Below are 19,954 nucleotides of genomic sequence, written 5' to 3'. Positions count from 1 at the left end.
GCGACACCTCATGAGAGTGTTACACTACAATAGTTCCGGCGGAAGTGAGTAGAACCAGTCGCGCGGCCTGTTACAAATAGGCGAAAATGTCGACCGGGGTGGGAAGTAAGTGTTATTTTATTTCCTCAACATATTCAAAATACAGTCTAAAATCAAATCACATTGTAAATTGGATTCTGAAGTATTTTATCCTGTTTTAATAGAGTAGCTAATGCTCTTAGTAACGCTTAGTTGCTGCGCTAGCTGGCTTCATAACAAAGACGATCAATGTTTACATTGTTCTTGAACAAAATGTGCTATTTTGCGTTCTGTATATGTCATATAAATAATTGTGTTTAACAAATGGTCTTGTGTTAAATAAATGTTTTAAAGAAGCACCTAACGTCATACTACATTATGATCAGCCTTTTTTTATTTTGCCATAATTTCCCCCCCAAGGTTTTGTGTCATGAATTGCATTCAAATAAAACTCATATTTTCAACACCTAACTAGAACACAAGATGCTGTCTCTGGGTCCGACTGAACCCTGGTCAATTCGGGAGAAACTCTGCCTCGCCTCCTCAGTGATGAGAAGCGGAGATCAGAACTGGTAAGAATAAACAATTAACCTTCGTGATCATACAACTGTGTTAAGACTGAAGCATGTTACATAATGCAGCGCTTTACCCCGTTGCAGAGGCTTGTAGCTTTTCTTAATATATGAGTATACTGTTAATCACCCTTAATCAAACGTGAATTTAAAACTTTTAGAGAGGATTGTGGCAGATTTATGTTAGTAGTTATGATTAGGACGCAAGATAATAATTGGAGGATGCGGGCATCGATCCCGCGAGCGCTCTACCATCTGAGCTAACCCCCCTTCTGGAGCTGCGGGGGGACAGATGCCCTCAGGAGGGGTAATGTTATATGGTAGTGATGAGAGAAACTCGAAATACCACACGCTGGTGACGCCTGCTGGTCAAAACTGCAAGTAACAGGCAAAAAAAAAAGAAAAAGAAAGGCTTTTACAAGAGCAATGCTGATGCTTTCTTGAAAGTATAATATATTAAATGCAATCAAAATAATGAAATGCCATTATATATGAAGTGTCTGTATAACATGCGTTTTTAAAATAATTGTCATGCATTTTCAGGGCTTGTTTTGTTTGTTTAATGGAGAGCTTGTCTAAACGGGCCAGTAAGAAAGTAAAGTGCCCCAATAATGGGTAATGAAAGGCTCATATTTTGGTTTTGGGAGTCCCCAACAACAGGTTGACATGCATGCAAGGTCAAAAAACGGGTTTTTACCTTACTTATTTTTCCAAGCCCATCCTTTGCGTGAGTGTATCTGTGGTGATTGGTCCGATTGGTATCATTTTCATTTCATCTTGCCGGTAATGTCTGATAAAGCAGCGTTTGTGAGAGCAGTGCTGCTTTGTGTACAGCGTATTTTCCTGCTCCAAAAGCGACATCTGGTGGCAAAGAATGAATTTGCAATATGCTAATGTTTCATGTTGATGTCAACATGAAACGGCTTGGGATTCGTTTTAAAAATGAGTTGTTTCAATGATTTAAAGTCGAGTCTTTCCTTTGAGAGACAATAACTTTATACACGGTGCACTTTCAGATTTAAAATTTTGCAGGATGTTCTCGTTCACTTAGAGCTGTGTTACTGCATGAAAGGCAATTTTCAAAAATCCATAATAGGGGCACTTCAACTACTACTTTTAATTACGCAAGTGTCTTGTTAAAAATGTCTACGAATTGATAAAACTGATCCGAGATAGAGACTGGGCGATATATCGCATGCGATGATCATGCGCATCTCGCCAGTAAAGCCGGTTCCGTGATCTACACTGAGCCGTAGATCACTGACAGGCTACGCAATATCACGTTCATTATTAAAGGAGATTCATCTGCGTTAATGAACGCGATATTGCGTAGTTTGATACGCGCTCCGAACCACTGTTTCGAAACAAATGATTCGCAAAGGTTTCAAAAGCGACCATCACTAATATATGGAGTTACCCAAAATAGTAATTCTTGTAATAGTAATATTTTTTTAAATAATTCTAAACTTGAATCACTTTAAACAAAATAATATATTTATGATTTACTTACCATTTAAAATGTCTAATTTAATTGATACTGTTTTAGTAATAATAAATTAGCGGTGCAGCACAACACTTTGCTTCTGTATTTTCAGAAAATATTAGTTTAACATTACCTAAGCAATGCAGCTTATGATAATTTTATTACTTTTTATTACTGTGAGTTTATTGCTGGCAGTGAATTTTTTTTAAATTTATGGCATAACTTGTAACTTTTTTTTTTCTCAAACACATTTTAATTTTAAAGTTATTATTAACAGGATTATTACAACAAAACTCAATACTAATAATAAAATATCTATGATTGCTTCTAGTTTAAATAACAATGTACTGTTAGTAATATAAAGTGTTTTGTTAATAAATTAATGCAATTAATTTCTAATATTGCAATTCATTAATACGTAATCAGCGAGCATTGCTAAACAGATCAGTTGTAGTTTGTGCAGTGACATTTTTGGCTGTTTGAAGATCCATTCATTAATGTATAAAACAAAAATAAGAATATTTACAATGGGAGCCACTAGTAAAAAATATATCTATTTTTGTCTTTCTTTTCTTTTTTTTCATTACAAATTACATTATGAGCATAATTTAAATAGAGATTGAGATTTGAAAGTGTTTCAAAGAGGATTCTGTGCTTAAGAAAAACACACATTTATGGAAATCACATTTATGTTTTTAAAATTGTAAAACATATTGTTTTTATTTCCAAGTTTAGAGTTTGAATATATTATCCAAGAAGTTGTAAATAAAACAAAGATTACTGGAGTACATTTTAAAAGAAAATACTATTTCAATCTTTCTACTTAAAAATGTATAAATATATAAATACCCACACATGTATGTACATATTTAAGAAAAATATGTTATATTTATATTAAACATATTCTTATATAATAAATTATATGAATAGAAATATATTCATGTAAATAAATATAAATATTTTCAATATATATACTGTATGTGTGTATTTACATATACATAATACATATAAACAGTACAGACATTTATTATGTAAATTAAAACTTTTATTTTGGATGCGATTAATCGTTTGACAGCACTAATTTAATTCAATGTGTTACTTGTTTCTTTGTAATTGTTTGTGAAGTTTAATAGCAATTTTTTGGGTGAAAATTGTTTCTACACCAAATTTTCATGTATGTCATTATTGATAAAGAATTACTGTTAAATATGTATGATACACTGTTATATTTTTTGTCAGGGTGTCTGTAAGCAGAGCCATCAAGCCCTTCTCAGAGTCTGGACGACCCCCAGACTGGTTCTCCCAGAAGGTAATTTAAATGAGCGACTGTGAGTGATTTTATTAGTATTAGTGATTTGCTTAGTGATTCATGTTTTAACATATCAATATGATCTCTGCAGCATTGTGCCTCCCAATATTCTGAGCTGCTGGAAACCACAGAGGCCCCAAAGTAAGTAAATCTCTCTCTCATTCTCAAAACATTTGTGCTGAGCGTCTTTATTAAATATTGCCATTGCTCTCTCAAAACCCAAAAGAGTTACATTTTACGACCTAGTCTGTGTATACAATGAAAACTAATAATCAGCATAGAAGCTGTACTTGATATTTGTGCATGGAAAGCAGTAAACATGAGAATAAGCATTTTATGATTTTTGCACAGACATTGGGTAATTAGACTTCTGGCTATTGTCTTAGCCAGTTAGCATGTTGTAGTAGTTTTGTTGTGTAGTCTGGCAACCTAAACCATCTCAGTGCATATTCACAAGTTCATTGGTAAGTTTGACATGTTCACTCCCTGCAGACGTAAACGGGGTGAGAAAGGGGAGGTGGTCGAGACCATTGAGGATGTGATTGTGCGTAGATTGACAACAGAGAGGATCGAGGAGCTCAAGAGGCTGATCAAAGACACACAGGAGAAATACAGGTACATCTCCACCTACTTTTCCCTCTCACTGTCTGTATCTTTCACATATATGTGATAAATGTGTTCTGTCCCTTCAGGAAACTGAAGAAAGAGGTGGATTTGATCCAGGTGGGCCATCTGGACCCTAAACTGGAGGAGCTGTGGGCAGATATAGAGCTGTAAGACAATTCTGTACCGGTTTTGCTTTTTTCTGTCATTTCTGTCATTTATCTTATTGGGCTTTCATTTCATTTTTCCTGTTTTTATGAAATGAATGCACTCTATTTCATTACAAAAAAGTATTTATTTTTTTTTTTTTTTATATTATGTATTTCGAGAGGATTACATAGTATTACACAATATTAATTTGGTATTCATCAAATTATGCATCATGTATATATGTTAAATCAGGGATTGGCAACGTCGGTCCTGGAGTGCCGATGTCCTGCAGGGTTTAGCTCCAACCTTGAAAAAAAACCTCACCTGCCTGTAGCCCTAGGCTGTATCCGAAATCGCCCCCTATACCCTCAAATAGGGCACTATTTGAGGGGACGGCCATTTTTAGTGGTTTCCGAAACCATAGTGGACGTTCTCGAGTGCACTCATTCAATCCCACAATGCACTGCAAAAACGAGTGTACAACCGATGTACACTCAACGGCTAGAAAATCCCCAGAATGCAGGTGATTTCGGATACAGCCCTAGTAATTCTGAAGACCTTAATTAGCTTGTTCAGGTGTGTTTGATTAGGGTTGGAGCTAAACTCTGCAGGACAGCGGCACTCCAGGACCGACGTTGCCTATCCCTGTGTTAAGTAAAACAAATATTATAAAAATACATTTTATTCCTTTTTAATTATATATGTGTGTGTGTGTGTGTTTTCAGACATACTTTTATTAGTTGTTGCATTTGGATATATATATTTAGATATCAATGACTACTTTGTCAAAGTTTTCGATTTTGTTGTCAGTTTTCGCATCGTGATTATTCAAATCTGAACACAGACAAAACATTTTGTGACTCATAATCTTCAAACATAATTCAAACTTAAAAATTCAATAAAAAACCTGCGTATGCTGTGAATGTATCATCATGAGATTGTGTGTTCTCATGCTTGTCAGAAAGAGGAAGCAGGAAGAAGAGGAGGCGGAGCAGAAGAAGAGGGCGACTGAGGCAGCATATCAGGGTGAGTTTTACATTCACTCAGCACTTCCAAAAGTTAATGCCTCCACAAAAGAAACTATTTTTTAAAATTATATTAACTCAGCAGTGTAATATATTGCTGATGTACTTGCAAATAATATTAGTTTACCATGCATCTTATTGCAAATATTGAATTTTTAATATTAGGAAATTGAAGTTTTTATTACTTTGGGGTTGTTTCTGGCAGTGAAATGTTTATTTTGCATAAATATATGATATACATTTATTTTACATAAAACAATAATACATTTTTCTCTTTTTTTTTTCCAGTTCGTCAGGCAGCTAAAAACACACCAAAGAGAGTTTCCAGCGTGACGATACGTTCTCCACCCAGTGCTAGTTCTCCCAGCATGGACGTCTCGCAGCCAGACACACTGCAGCCAACGACGGATGAATCCTGTGGCAGTTCCATGGTGAATTCCTGCCTCTTTTTTATTAAAATTTAAACTTAAAGTTGACTCTAATAAGAGGTCATACTCATGATTTCTCCGTCTAGGCTCAAGGACTGAACGTCTTCATGCCTATGTCAGAGGTCACGGGTCCAGGGCCCAAAGAGTCAGGTCTGGCCCCTATGGTAGATGACTCCCCGCAGAAGAAGCACCTTGCCCCAAAAGCCACACCACCTCCCTCCCCGCTGCTGTCTGAATTGCTGAAGAAGGGAAGTCTCATCGCTGCCAGTTCTAGACTGGTGAGTGTGGGATACTGTGAAGCACTCAATGTTTAAACCTTTTGATTAAAAAGGGCATGTTACAGCAAATAGGATTTTGCCTGTCATGTCCCAGACCCATTTTCCCTTTCTCAACCCTATATTCATGTCTATTTTATATTGTCCTATAAATAAAGTCACCAGAACCCCATGGTTCTGGTGGTAGTCAACATACTCTAACATTCACAATGTAAAGCTCCCTCTTCAGGCCAGCCCATTTATACTAACTAAACTGCAAATATGGACAATCAGACATTCTGATATTTACATCACAAAGATTAGCACATTAACATTTAACAACAAAAGTTTACATTGAGTATTCTGCATTTTGACAAGGGCCAAGTTTTTAGTCCTCATTCCACATGCAACAATGTTAGCCGGTCATAACAGTACATTTATATATGAAGGTTTTAGGGGCCGTTTACACCAAACACTTTTTTAGGTTGTGCTTTGCTGCTTTTCGGTTGTTTGTAAATATCCACTTGACAGCATTATTTGCAATTCCTTCGCCCTATGTTTATGTGAACAGCATTTTTAGAGGTGCTGTGACAAAACTGCATGTTTACTAATATGAGTCAGAAAGCAGCCGTATAGCTAGTGTTGTTTTAGTATTATTCACTGTTTTATATATATATATATATTTCTCATATTTATTACTTGTTTTATTAGTAGTTTTCTCATATTAATTAGGCAAGATTTAGAATTTTTGTGCAAGGTTTTTCATTGAATATTTAGGCTATTTTTATTTTATTTCAGCCTAATTTGCATTAACAAAAATGTTTCATAAATAGTGTTATTTTTAGTTAACGATAATAACCCAGTGTAAAAACTAAACTATGATTGATTTTGGTGCAAGAAACCTTGACTAACATACATTAAAAGTAGCGAATGTGTTTGTAGATTTAGAGAATGGTTTCTCATAATATTGTTGTGTGCGTGTGTCTGTTGGGCAGGTGGTTGAAGGTGACGTGGCCACAGGTTTGAGTAATGGATCTCATGGAGTTGAGCTTCACACTGCTGCAACCGCTCTGCCTGCTAATCAAGACATTACAGCTGGTAAACAAATACACACTTTTCTTTCTGTATGTTTTAAATGTCTCTCTTCAACATTAAACATTTTCCGTGTCATTGAACAAACAGAATTTTGAGTTATGCTGTTTGTTTTGGTTTGATTTTCTTTTAGCACAATTCTTTTGCATTTTTACCATGCATCCTGCATGCAAGTTTTAGATTTCATGCTCTGTAGTACATTATTACTGTGTAGTTTGATTATTGTGAGAGTAGCTGTGTGCTTTAGTGTGTGTGTTTGTAGCGCTATATGTGTGTGTCTCTGTGTCAGATGCTCCTACGTTATCTCGTCTGTTGGAGAGCGCCACCCCAGCACAGCAACCTGTTAGTGCTGATCCCCCTAAGCCCCCCACAGTGTTCCCCCCAGCCCCGGACCACCTCTCTGTGCCCAAAACAGGTCTCTGATCTCTCTGATTTCCTCTCTTCAGCACTCTCTCTGTAAAACGGTCAATCTGTTTTTGCTTAGGCAGTCTGTTTGCTGTTTGTGTCATGTGATGTGTAGTTTCTTTTCATCCAATCACAAATCATTCAGACTGCACTGACAGTGCTAGAGTTCTTGGATTATATTCTAGAATAACAGTTAATACAAAGTTTGTGGTCGACAATATATATTTTTTTAATGTTCTTGAAGGAAGTCTCTTATGCTTATCAAGGCTGCATTTATTTAATCAAAAATAGAGTAATACTGTGAAACTTTAATACAACTTAAAATAACTGTTTCCAAGTTATGATATTTTAAAATGTAATTTATTCCTGTGATGCAAAGCTGAATTTTCAGCATCATTGCTCCAGTCTTCAGTGTCACGTTATCCTTCAGAAATTATTCTAATATGCTGATTTGCTGCTCAAGAAATATTTCTTCTTAACAATGTTGAAAACAGTTTATATAAAAATTTTATATATATATATATATATATATATATACATGTATGTTTTTTTTTTTTTTTTTTTTTTTTTTTTCAGGATTCATTTCATGAATACAAAAATAAAATCTTTTGAAACATTATAAATGTATTTGTCACTTTTGATCAATATAATGCATCTTTGCTGAATAAAAGCATTTATTTCTTTCAAAAGTAATGGCACTGACCGCAAAGGCCAAATTCAGCCTTTAAAGGGTTCAAAATCTAAATTCTGTCATCATTTCCTCAACCTCTAATTTTTCCAAAACTATTAAACTCAAAAGAAGATATTTTGAAGAATGTTGGTAACCAAACAGTAGCCACTGACTAGCCCTAGTATTTAGTTTCCCATGCTATGCAAATCAATGGCTACAGTCAAATGTTAATGGGAGCTATTCACCTCCATAGTATTTTTTTAAGTGACTTATTGTTTGGAACAGTGATGAGGGTGAGTAAATGATGACAGAATTTTCATTCTTGGGTAACCTACCCCTTTAAAAAAGTTGTGGTTTTTCCTCTTAAAAAGAGTCATTACTTCCTCTTCAGAGTACTCATGAAAGAAATTAACCATAGTAAGAGTACTCTAAGCGATATGTTTCCTGTTGTGTTTAGGAGCTGCAGCCGTTGCTGAAGGTTCTGGAGCAGAAGCGGTAATGGCGGGGTCGTCCACACCAGCGGAGGTGGAGGGGAAGGAGGCAGAGCTGGTGGAGGAGGACACAGTTGTGTCAGTGTCATACATGGCTCACGAACTGGACCTGGAGACCGTGGGAGACATCATTGCAATCATAGAAGAGAAGGTATATGCACCCAGACACATGTATGGTTGTCATGGTGCGATTGGTTGCTTCTTCATGTAGTGTCAAAGGGGATAGTTCATGTCATGAAAGTTCTGTCATCATTTACTTACCCTCAAGTTGTTCCAAACCTGTACATTTTCTTTCTTCTCTTGAGCACAAAAAAAAGATATTCTGAAGAATTTTGCTAACTAACCAGTTGACGGTAGTCATTGACTTCCATAGTATGAAAAAAAATATATCATGGATGTCTGTGGGTACCATTCAACTCTCTGACCCACCAAGTACTTTCACAGTTCCCTCCATTTTTTAAATAGACTCAAAAGCTTTTCTTTTCTGTTGCCAAATCTGAAATGAAGTAAACTAATATATCTGTCTTAGGTGGACGATCCTGTGGAGGCTTTGGACGCAGCCGCAGTGGAGGCGGCTCTCTCTCTCTGTGAGGACCCAGCAGTTGGTGGCCACCCCCTCACCAGCCCTTGGGAGTCACAGACCTTTAAGGCAGCTGAACCAGAGCCCATCGTCCAGCAAAGTCCTGCCCCAGCAGTCACACAGAGCTGCCCTGACCCTGTGGGTGTGCAGGGAGAAATGGAGGTTCTGGTAGAGGAGGCTACAGAAACCGAAGCAGTTGCCGAAGTGACAGGGGACACTGTGGCGCCTGCCGCCCCTGACACAGAGCAGAGCCAGGACTCTGAGGTTAAGACTGAGGGTGAGAGGGAAGGAGAGGGAAAAGGAGGGATGGAGGAAACGCAGCAGGAGAACAGAACCCCGAGTCCAACTGTGAAGTGTGAGAGGGATGACTGGGTTCAGCCAGAGACTGTGACGCCCTGTCTGGACTCAGAAGATAGCTCAGCCTCGGCAAAAGATACAAAGGTATCAGCAAACAGCAACAAAATGAAAACTGTCTTCATATACATGTGTTGTTCTTTTGAACTTTCTATTCATCTAAGAATTCTGATCCAAATGTATCATGTTTTCCACAAAATTATGAAGCAGCACAATTGTTTTCAACATTAATAATAATAAGAAATGTTACTCGGCATATTAGATCAGCATATTAGAATGTATTTCTGAAGGATCATGTGACACTGAAGACTGGAGTAGTGATGCTGAAAAAAAGCTTTGCCATCACTGGATTAAAATACATTTTAAAATTTAAAAGTTATTTTATTTCGTAATAATAGTTCACAATATTAACATGCTTTCATAACATGTTTGGAAAAACATTTAGCTTAGTCTACTATAAAACACTTACAATTATAGTGTCAGATGAAAGCATAAAATGTTACAAACAAATGTTTTTTTCTAGAAAGTGAATGAACAAAGACACTGATTACCTCCAAAAATGACAAAAAAAAGCACCATAAAAATGGTCTATAATACACATGCACAACAAGGCTTTATGTGAGTAAAAGAACAAAATTTATGTTATTAATCACTAAAAATTATACCTTTTGAAACTCAATCTTATTTGCATTCAAATATGTTTGACAAGACACATTAGGCATCAAACCTGGTCTGAAGCATGATGACTCGCTATATTTAAATGACTGAATGCAAATGTGATTTGAGCTGTAGTGAATTGTAAGAAAATGATTCAGTAACAACATAATTGGGACATTCTGCAAAAAAGGCTATTTTTTCCTTTTAGAAAAGCAATTCAGAAGAATTAGGATGAGCTAATTATAACAGAAACTGCATTTTTTTAACCCTTTTGACCTAAAATAGGTACCTCTGAGATTTTAATGTTAGTATTTTAATAATTTAACAAATTCAAATATTCTTGGTTCTCTGATGTTGGTTAATTGTCACATGACATACAGGTAAGCAAATAGTTTTTTTATTTTTTATTTAAAATTTTACTCTTCAACTCATAAACCCCCTGCATTTCCCTCACAGATTGACTTAAAGGATGAATTAGCAACACTGTTTAATATTCCTTCTTCAAATGCTGTAGGAGGTGAAGGAAGAGGATGGAGGCAGTGAGGTGGATGTGGATGAAGGGATGGAGATGAAAGAGTGTGGCGATGGGGACGGAGAGGGGCCGTATCTCTCAGAGGTCGATCCTCCTGCCAGTGAGAGTGAGGATGGATACGGCAGTCACTCTCAGCGCTACACCACAGCGGACTCCACCGCCAGCAGTCCTGCCTCGTCACAGTTGTGAGTGTTTGTGTGTGAGCTTGAATTGTGTTTCAATCTTTCATTTGCCTTTAACAACTCTTTCTCTCAGCTCCATGTGCAGTGAAGATCAAGAGGCCTTGCAGGCTCAGAAGATCTGGAAGAAAGCCATCATGCTGGTGTGGCGGGCCGCAGCCAATCACAGGTGAGCTTCTCATTCATACTTGCCTCAGCTGCTGTTTTATGATGAGCACTGACCTGTAGACGGAAATGTGTTGTATGCGTTTGTCATTTATTGTTTTGTGTTTCAGGTATGCAAGTGTGTTTCTGCAGCCTGTGTCTGATGATATCGCCCCTGGTTATCACAGCATTGTACACAGGTATCAAGATGAGACTCTCTTAATTTTTTGAGTATGTAGTCATAATAATCATATTATGACTGATTTTTGTGATGCAGAAAACTTGTAATCCAGTCATAAAAATTGAATTTACTGTATAACACCGAATGGCAAATTTTGGGTGAATAAATCTGAATAATTAACCAAATCAAGATATGGATGAGTGTGTTTGAATAATAATAATAAAGTTTTATTAAAAAATTATGAATAAATGAATGAATGAATGAATAAATAAAATGGTTCATAGGGCCCGATTGTTGTAAAAAATGATAATAGGTTATTAAATTGTTAGTGTCATGCATTAATTTGATGTGCTTTTTATTAAAATATATTTAATTAATTAAAATGAAGTTTAGAAAAATTAAAACCGCAAACATGGAATGTGGGAAGAATAAAACACAGTTTGGGAAAAAATAAAAGACATTTCATAGGGCTGTAAAAATGTCATTTTGGTTAAATAGTATACGTTTTGTGACTTCAAGGGAATAGACATGCTTTTTAATGACTAAAATTGCTAATATTTAACCATGAAAACATAAGTGTCCAAACAAATTAAAACCAAAAACAACGTTATCATAAAAATGTGAGAACTGACAATGAAAACTACTTCTAAAGGTTTTACTGATCTATGTTAACGTCAACATTTACTAGTATTGTGGGAATAGTTCACAGAAAAATGAAAATTTGCTGAAAATGTACTCCATCCAAGATGTAGATGAATTAGTTTCTTCATCAGAACAGATTTGGAGAAATTTACATTACATTACTTGAAGTAGATCCTCTGCAGTGAATGGGTGCCATTTAAAATGAGAGTCCAAACAGCTGTTAGTTTATGTTAATGTACAGGTACATCTAAAATAAATTTGAATATCGTGAAAAACTGCATTTTTTTTTGTAGCTTATTTCAAAAAGTTAAACTTTCATATATATTTTACATTCATAACATGTAAAGTAAGACATTTCAAAAGTTTTTTTGTTTTAATTTTGATGATTAGAGCTTAGAGCTAATGAAAGTCGAAATCCAGTATCTGAATATATTAGAATATTTATATTTGAGTTTCATTAAACGACCATCTCTACAGTATAAATTCAGGGTATCTCTTGTAGGAAATATTCTAATATTTTGAGATACTGTATTTTGACTTTCATGAGCTGCAGTGTTACCAGTTTTTCTGTTGGCTCATTATGTTTTTGTCCTTCCTGAAATCTCCACCACCTCAGACCGATGGACCTATCAGCCATCAAGAAGAACATCGAGTCTGGGCAGATCCGCACGACGGCAGAGTTCCAGCGTGACATCATGCTGATGTTCCAGAACGCGGTGATGTACAACAGCTCGGATCATGACGTCTACCACATGGCCCTAGAGATGCAGAGAGATGTTCTGGAACAGATCCAGCAGTTCTTGGCCACTCAGCTGATCATGCAGACATCAGAATCAGGCATCAGCACCAAGAGCCTGCGCGGAAGGGAGGCCAACCGCAAACAAGACCCCAATGAGAAGGTTAGAGACACACATGCATAGTCACACACACACACACACACCGAAACCACAAGTGGAAACAAGACGCTGTGGAGAAGGTTGGAGGAATATCAACACACACACGCACACACAGTGACACTATAAGGAGGCACAATCACACAGGGCTTTCACTGCTAAGTATCTGACCAGTGACATTTAATAGTTATTCAACAGACAAACTATTCAGTTAGACAAAAGAGAGCTTAAAGAAGCAGGAAGACATTAAAATATATTTAAGACGGTTATTTTAGTATTATTTACATGCGACTTTAGTTATTAATATTTTTAATTAGTTGTTATTTTTATATTTGGTATATCTTTTTAATTTTATAAATTTTGTTAGTCATTTTTTTTTGTTTTTTATTTATTTTACTTATTTCAGTTTTTACCAAGGCAGCTTTTTTTTTTTTTTTTTCTAATACTTATATTTAATTTTATTACATCTTTATTTCAGTTCTCTAAAATTATTTTTAATAATTTTACTTTTAGTTGACAACAACACTGGACTGGTATGTGCAGTTATAAAGAAAAATAGCATCTCTAGAACAAATCAAGATGCTTGATCCTTTTCCAGGATATAGGCTGAGATGTTTTTCAGAGAGCAGGCTAGAAGCTTCAAACGTCTCAATCAGGACATCAAAGAGTCTGTGGACATCTGAGGTGAAGTATTGCGGACAGTGAAACAGTTTAGGAAGAGTGAGCTTAGAGTCATAGAAAGGAAAGTAAAAAACAGCTTCCTGTACATCACAGCATGAAGCTTTATCTGTGAGGATGAAGCTGTGGGATTGGCTCTTATTTCTGTCTCTGTTGAAGCAGCATTAATTCAAAAGTGTCCTGAAAACATCACTTTAAAACCATTTGCCTCTAACTATCGGCTGGCAGTGGCACCAAACAGCCAGTACCTGCAAATTGACCTGATTTCAGTCCATCTGCGAATGAAGGGGAAAGCACAAACTGAAGCATCATCAGGAAATATGACTCATAATGTCTTTAGCCTGCAGACTTAATGGCTGTCAGTACACACAAAATGGATTTGCGACCACGAACTGCACATGACATTGTTGTAATACTCATAGGTAATCTGCACAAATTGATTTTCTAGCTCTTAATGGGATGGCTGCGCTCAAATTGTCGTTTCAGCACTTAGTCCCTGAGCTAAGTTTTTATTTAAAATCCAAAAATGCTGAAATGCAGGAAAAAGTGTCACTGTCCAAATACTTTCTGTACGAACTCAGAAATGCAAACCTTGTATGGTGAATCTCACAAAACCTCGTTCATATTTCACCCCAAAATGAGAAGCATAAAATAAGAACCAGATGTTTAATTGTCATGACAATAGTTCTGTTTCTTTATGGCAAATAAAAAATACAATGCATTTAGAAAGTATTCAGACCCCTTCATTTTTTTCATATATTTATTATGTGGCAGCCTTAAAATGCACATAATTTCACAGCAATCTACAATCCATAGCCAATAATAAAGTTAAAACCAGACTTGTAATGTTTTTACACATTAATGAACTCTTTCCCCACCAAACACAGAATTTTTGGGGTTTCTGCATTCTTGCTGTTATACACTCAGGGCGCTATTATGCATCTCCTGAATGAGTCTAAAATGTCTCGATCAAAAACACAGGCGATTAAGATGCAAAAACGAGCAATCGCAGATGCATATGGAAAATAATGTGATCATCAACAATAAACAGCATGTAAATGGAAATGTGCAAGCTTTGGGGGTACTGATGGAAGCCATCTACTGCATCTTTGCTTTGATCATCGTGCTGAATATGATCCAGACATAGTGTTTGATAAAAATGCCATTTTCTCAGCTTTTTGCTCAAAATGTAGCCTTTTTATGAAACCTGCCTACATACAAGTGTTGATAAAAAAAAGAATGCTTGAAGCTAGAATAAAACAGATTTTTTTTTTTTTTAAAGTAGAGTCTCTCTTCTTTATTTTGATATACTGCATGTTCAGATATTCATACAACAAAATATTCTAGGGGCCATGAATTTTAGCGAAAATCATCAAAGATGCTGGTGGTGGCCGGCAACTTTTTTTTTTAAAATGCTGGCGGGGAAAGATTTAAAAATTAAAAACTGAAATATCACATGCAACTGAAATAATAGACTCAAAAATGTAGCTTTATAGGGTATGGAGTATAGATGGATGTGAAAAAAATAATAATACAAAGCATTTTAAATCTACAACACAAAAAAAGTGAGTTATTGAGTTTTTCTGAATGCACTGTACCTTTTATTTTGGGCAGAAATGGGGCCGGACATGTTTGTGTGAGATTCATCCAAAAGCGATTGGTTTCTACACGTTTCACATAGATGAAACCCCTTCTGATAGGACCCAAATAAAATACTTTTTGTGTCCCTTACACCCACTCATATATATATATATATACACACACACACACACACAAGTGAACTGCTGAAGTCCCTGACAGTAAGGTTAGCGTTACTTGCACTAACACACAGTCTCGTATGTAGACCCTGAGTCCTGCACACAAAGACCCTCATTTAGAGCCAGAACCACCAGCCAGAAGGAAAAGGAACAACTCCAAACAAGACACTAATGAGAAGGTCAGTGCTGTACACACACAAACACACACTCACAGGTGAGAATCAAGGGCACTGCAGGTGAGAGGACTGTCTTCTGTACTAACCCATGCACAAACACCGTGAGTCTCACACTCGAGTTTCTCTTCCAGGTTTCCACATGGCACCATATTTGTGACCCAGTTGTTCTGTAAATAATTGAATCGCAAGTGCGGTTATGCGTAGAATAATCAAACATTTTCAGAAATATGGGAGAATATCTGACTATCTACCTGTCTGTCTGCTTATACACAATATTGTTCAAAAGTTTAGTGTCAGTAAAATCTTTTTGTAATGTTTTTGTGATATTTTGATTCAAAAGCTGAATTTTCAGCATCATTACTCCAGCTATTTAATCATATAGATAGATAGATAGATAGATAGATAGAGATATAGATATTTTTAGTATTTTATTTAGTAAGTATTAAACAATTTTTGAACAGTATTGTATTATTTTATTATAAACAGAATAGAAATGTGATTATTGTAAGCATGTAAATAATGTATTTGTATGTGTGTGATGCAAGAGTTGGGTTAAACAGCCACTTGACGTTTTCTTTTGTTGAATCCGTGTGCCATTTTTTATTTTTAACACACACCAGACCAAAGTTATGCAAGTTATTTTTTTGGTTTCAGTCTCAGTGATGCTTTCACACTGAGCTGTTTGCAGTGTGATTGAGGTCATTCAAATGACTGGACACTCATTTCATCTCCATCTATTTGAGTTTATGTTGGAGTGCTGCGGTCATCATGGAAACGGTTACAACACTCACACATACATGAACACCTCATGTCTTCATCCGGCTAACACACATATATACACATCACTGTTACTCACCAACCCCTCAAATCCTCTCTTTACTATCTGCAGCCTTAGGATTCTCTTTTCCATGCTTTTTCGTGATTCCATTTCATCCTCCTTTTCTTTCTCAGCCGCGTGTGTCTGTATGTAGAGAAGCTTCTAGGGTGACCAGATGACCGTGATAGAAAACTGCTCTGTCCTCCCACGTTTTATATGCAGGAAACTAGAGTTCAGATCCATCCCACTGGAAACGTTCATGTTTTAATTCACAACCATCTGGGAAAAAAATCCAGTGGAAAGCAAATGTTTTGTTGGCGTCATGTCACCGTAAGATGTTTTTATGATGACTGGCAATGTAAATGGTTTGCCAGATTAAAAAAAGTGTGTCTGCAAAATGTGTAAATTTAAAATAATTAATTTGTTATGAGTAGGTTTGTTTTTATAAGCAATTAGACGACAATTAAATCATGTTTTTTCAGATTTTATTGTCAGAACAATGAAATAAGAGCATCTGTTTCTCCTTAAAAATTGTCAATCATTTTGCACATGCATGACAGATATTTTCATCTTATCTCTTCATAGTATAAAGGGAAAGCAACAGATATCCCATCCACTCTGCTCTATTTCTAGCAATCAAACTAAAAACTAAAGAATTAATGGGTCAAGTGAATGCAAGTCCATCAAGACATTGGATATGTCTCATAAAAAAAACATCTGGTCATTCTAGTCTCTCTGCACATGTCTCTGATATTTTCCATCTCATGATCAGGGTTTTAGAATAGTATACCTGCTGTGTGCTCCCGTAACACCTGCTTTTGCTCTGTTGTACGTCTGTCTCTCTGACTGTGTCTAGAATAGGTTTTAAATAGTGAACTCTCTTTTTCTCACTGTGCTGTTTGTCCTTCTACAGGACAGCCTCTCCATGGCCTCTCCTGCTTTCCTTCTCTCTCTCTTTGTAAGTATCCAGGCTCAAGATCACAAGATATTTCCCATCCCTTCTTACCAAACACAATTACACACATTTATTCTCTGACACAGTTCTCTGATTGGTTAGAGCCGATCACTCTCTTGGGTCCAGGTTTGTATGTTAAAAGGTAGTGAATAAATTGTCTTCATTTATTAAATCCTAATTTCTTTTCCATCAAGATTTATTTTAAGGTTTGAATGCTTTTATTCAGCAAGGGTGTGATAAATTGGTCAAAGTGACAGTCAAAACATTTTAATGTAACATTTTTCTTTCAAATAAATTCTTTTGTTTTGAAACTCGGTTAACCCTTAAATACATACCTCGGGTCTTTAGCGACCAGGGACGTCATTCACTACCCTCTCCCTCTTTCATTTTTTTTAAAGTCAACTATCTTAGTATTCCTTAATCTATTCATTATAAGCAATATAACAAGAAAAAAAATATATAAAAATGTTTTCTGATACATTTTTTGTAAAACAAATAATCACATTTATTCCTCAAGGCGGCACTGTTTGTTAGACAATGATGGCGTGATGTTTTATTCATAATTACCTTAGGCATAAAACAAAAGAATATCATCAGCAATATTGAACCTGACTGAATTGCTTGAATGGCTTTTACTGCAGAGCAATTATTGTAAGCACTTAAATATAAGTGTCACTGTCATTTGATGGTGCATGTGGTGAATAAGCTGCCAGCTATCACAATATTGATTTTTGAAGTAATTGAAAATGATAATTTTGAGAATATGGTTGAGATTGCGAATATGAGCCAGATTATGAATGTAGTGGGGAAATGCGCTCTGATGGTGACGATGGTAAAAGCATCTGCTCAAATTGAACCCTTCTATGTTTCAAAAGTAATGAAATATGTTTTTATTTCATTCTTTTGTAATTGTTATTAAAATATGAGGAGAATTTTATGCTATTGCAGTAGTTCGAGATCCATCCATGTTGGTTATATAGGCCCGGGATGCTAAAGATCTGAATAAGTAATAATGATTGGACATTTAAGGGTTAATCAAAAGAATCCTGAACAAAAATGTGTCACTGTTTCCACAAAATATTAAGCAGGACAGCGGTTTTCAACATTGATACTAATGAAAATGTTTTAATGAGCAGCAAATCAACATTACAATGATTTCCGAAGGATCATGTGACATGACAAGACTGCAGCAATGATGCTGAAAATTCAGCTGTCCAACACCAGAATAAATTACATTTTAAAATATATTAAAATAGAAAACAGGCATTTTAAATTGTAATAATATTTGACAATATTACTATTTTTTATGGTATTTTTAATCAAAGGGAATACAGCCTTGATGAGCACAAGAGATGTTTTTAAAACCAAAAAAATTATAAATTATAAATTATTTTTGGGAGAACTTTCCTTTTAAAATGGTTCAGTTTGAGTTTTACTCATTTTTATTTGTCTTCAAGAAATGACACAACACCTCCGTGAGCAACTTGAACTATTAACACATTCACTCCTAAGCACTATTATTGTGGCAGTTTTTCAGCCTGTACTCTTCAATTTCGTAGCTATGTATTGCACTGTTCTGAAGTCACTTGTTCTAGATGATGAAGTGCTTGTTCTAGTCACACACACACACACACACACACTCTCTCTCACTCTCACTCTCACTCTTCCTGACTAGTTAGTTCAAACTAGTTAGTTTCTCACACTGATGGTCTGGTGTGTTAGTGCAGTGAGGCTGTTTGCACTTTCTCACGGCTGGCCTGCTTCTCTGCTCTTCCAGGATGGTGGCACCAGAGGGCGCCGCAGTGCCATTGAGGCCGATATGAAGATGAAAAAGTGAACTGAGATGCCACACTGCAGCTGTTACTGAAGTTCAAATAGGCGTTATTTCCCTGTTTTGTTTAGACATTCTGGCTAAGTTGTTACTCGATGCCTCGGTGGCTTGACGAAGCAATTTGACAGTCTAATTACAGAAGGACACAGAAAGAAGGTAATTTTTTTGAAGGGCTTGACCCACCTTCACAGAATCCCTTCAGTCCTAGACCGGAAACACTGGTCAAGTGTGCTCTGATTCTAGACTCACAGGACAGGACAAACTGACCCTGTGTCTATTTGAGTTTATAGTTGCTTAAAAGTTTTTGACTTCACTCTTAAAAATAAAGGTGCTTCAGGATGCCATAGAAGAACCTTTTTTTTTTTTTTTTTTTTTTGTCTAAATGGTTCCATTTAAAGAAGTTTTAACATCTGAAGAACCTTTCTGTTTCACAAAAGGTTCTTTGTGGTGAAAGAAGGTTCTTCAGATTATAAAAAGGTAAGAAAGAGATGGTTCTTTAAAGAAGCTGTGACTGAATGGTTCTTTGTGGAACTAAAAATGGTTCATCTATGGCGTCTCTGTGAAGAACCTTTTAAGCACCTTTATTTTTAAGAGTGTTGATGTCAGATTTAGCTGTTATCACTGGCCTTTAAAAAAATAAAATCAAATAAAAAGCTGAATGTACCACTGTCATGACCACTAGATGGTTAGAAATCAGAATGTCATTTTCTAGCTAAGAATGAAACAAAACCATTGTTCAAAACAAAGATTACTGTCGCCTTATCAGTTTGAGATGATGTGGAACGCTGAACGACAGAGGAAGGAGCAATAAAAGTAAGCTTTTTTTCTTCTATAGGAATGAAGATGGATCTGAAGTTTCTTTTGACTCCATTTTTGCCTATAGTCAGGATTATGGATGCTTTGGTTTACAGTTAAAGGCCTACTGTACTATGTTCAGTTTGTTTTCATTCTGTAAGCGAGTTAATTTGACATCTGTGTTTAGAAAGAACATAGTTTTGTACAGGGTCTTTGTGTACAGTGTTTTTGTATATTGTGTTGTGAAATGTTTTAATAAAACATGAGAGTCTGCAATTACAAG

The 19,954-nt window shown here is 35.9% G+C and overlaps 1 protein-coding gene across 5 annotated transcripts; it reads left to right on the top strand.

Moving 5' to 3' along the window:
- The first annotated feature begins 21 nt into the window (after positions 1 to 21).
- On the top strand, positions 22 to 19,951 carry LOC306883045 (bromodomain-containing protein 8-like). 5 transcript variants are annotated; one of them, XR_013785318.1, is made up of 20 exons: positions 22 to 105; positions 494 to 590; positions 3,313 to 3,382; positions 3,474 to 3,523; positions 3,875 to 3,997; positions 4,075 to 4,155; positions 5,097 to 5,161; positions 5,449 to 5,591; positions 5,675 to 5,866; positions 6,838 to 6,940; positions 7,224 to 7,349; positions 8,467 to 8,651; positions 9,030 to 9,521; positions 10,606 to 10,808; positions 10,879 to 10,971; positions 11,078 to 11,146; positions 12,386 to 12,668; positions 15,184 to 15,276; positions 18,823 to 19,032; positions 19,712 to 19,949. XR_013785318.1 is itself a non-coding variant. In XM_079438111.1 (19 exons), exons 1-19 carry the CDS (start codon positions 87 to 89, stop codon positions 18,880 to 18,882), a joined length of 2,547 nt encoding a protein of 848 aa, XP_079294237.1. In that variant the 5' UTR covers positions 22 to 86; the 3' UTR covers positions 18,883 to 19,951. The 5 variants fall into 5 exon arrangements, 3 of the variants coding, with proteins under 3 accessions (XP_079294237.1, XP_079294238.1, XP_079294239.1); XR_013785317.1 differs by lacking the exon at positions 15,184 to 15,276 and having other exon boundaries at positions 19,712 to 19,951; XM_079438111.1 differs by having other exon boundaries at positions 18,823 to 19,951.
- Positions 19,952 to 19,954: the final 3 nt, after the last annotated feature.

Source organism: Barbus barbus (assembly GCF_936440315.1).
Source record: "Barbus barbus genome assembly, chromosome: 17".
NCBI classification, from domain to species: domain Eukaryota; kingdom Metazoa; phylum Chordata; class Actinopteri; order Cypriniformes; family Cyprinidae; genus Barbus; species Barbus barbus.
This window is presented reverse-complemented; position numbering and strand designations above follow the sequence as displayed.

Coding starts and splice junctions, on each gene's coding strand:
- LOC306883045 (XM_079438111.1), top strand. Junction 7,350..8,466: donor CCTCTCTGTGCCCAAAACAG/GTCTCTGATCTC, acceptor TGTTGTGTTTAG/GAGCTGCAGCCGTTGCTGAA. Junction 10,972..11,077: donor CGGGCCGCAGCCAATCACAG/GTGAGCTTCTCA, acceptor TTTGTGTTTCAG/GTATGCAAGTGTGTTTCTGC.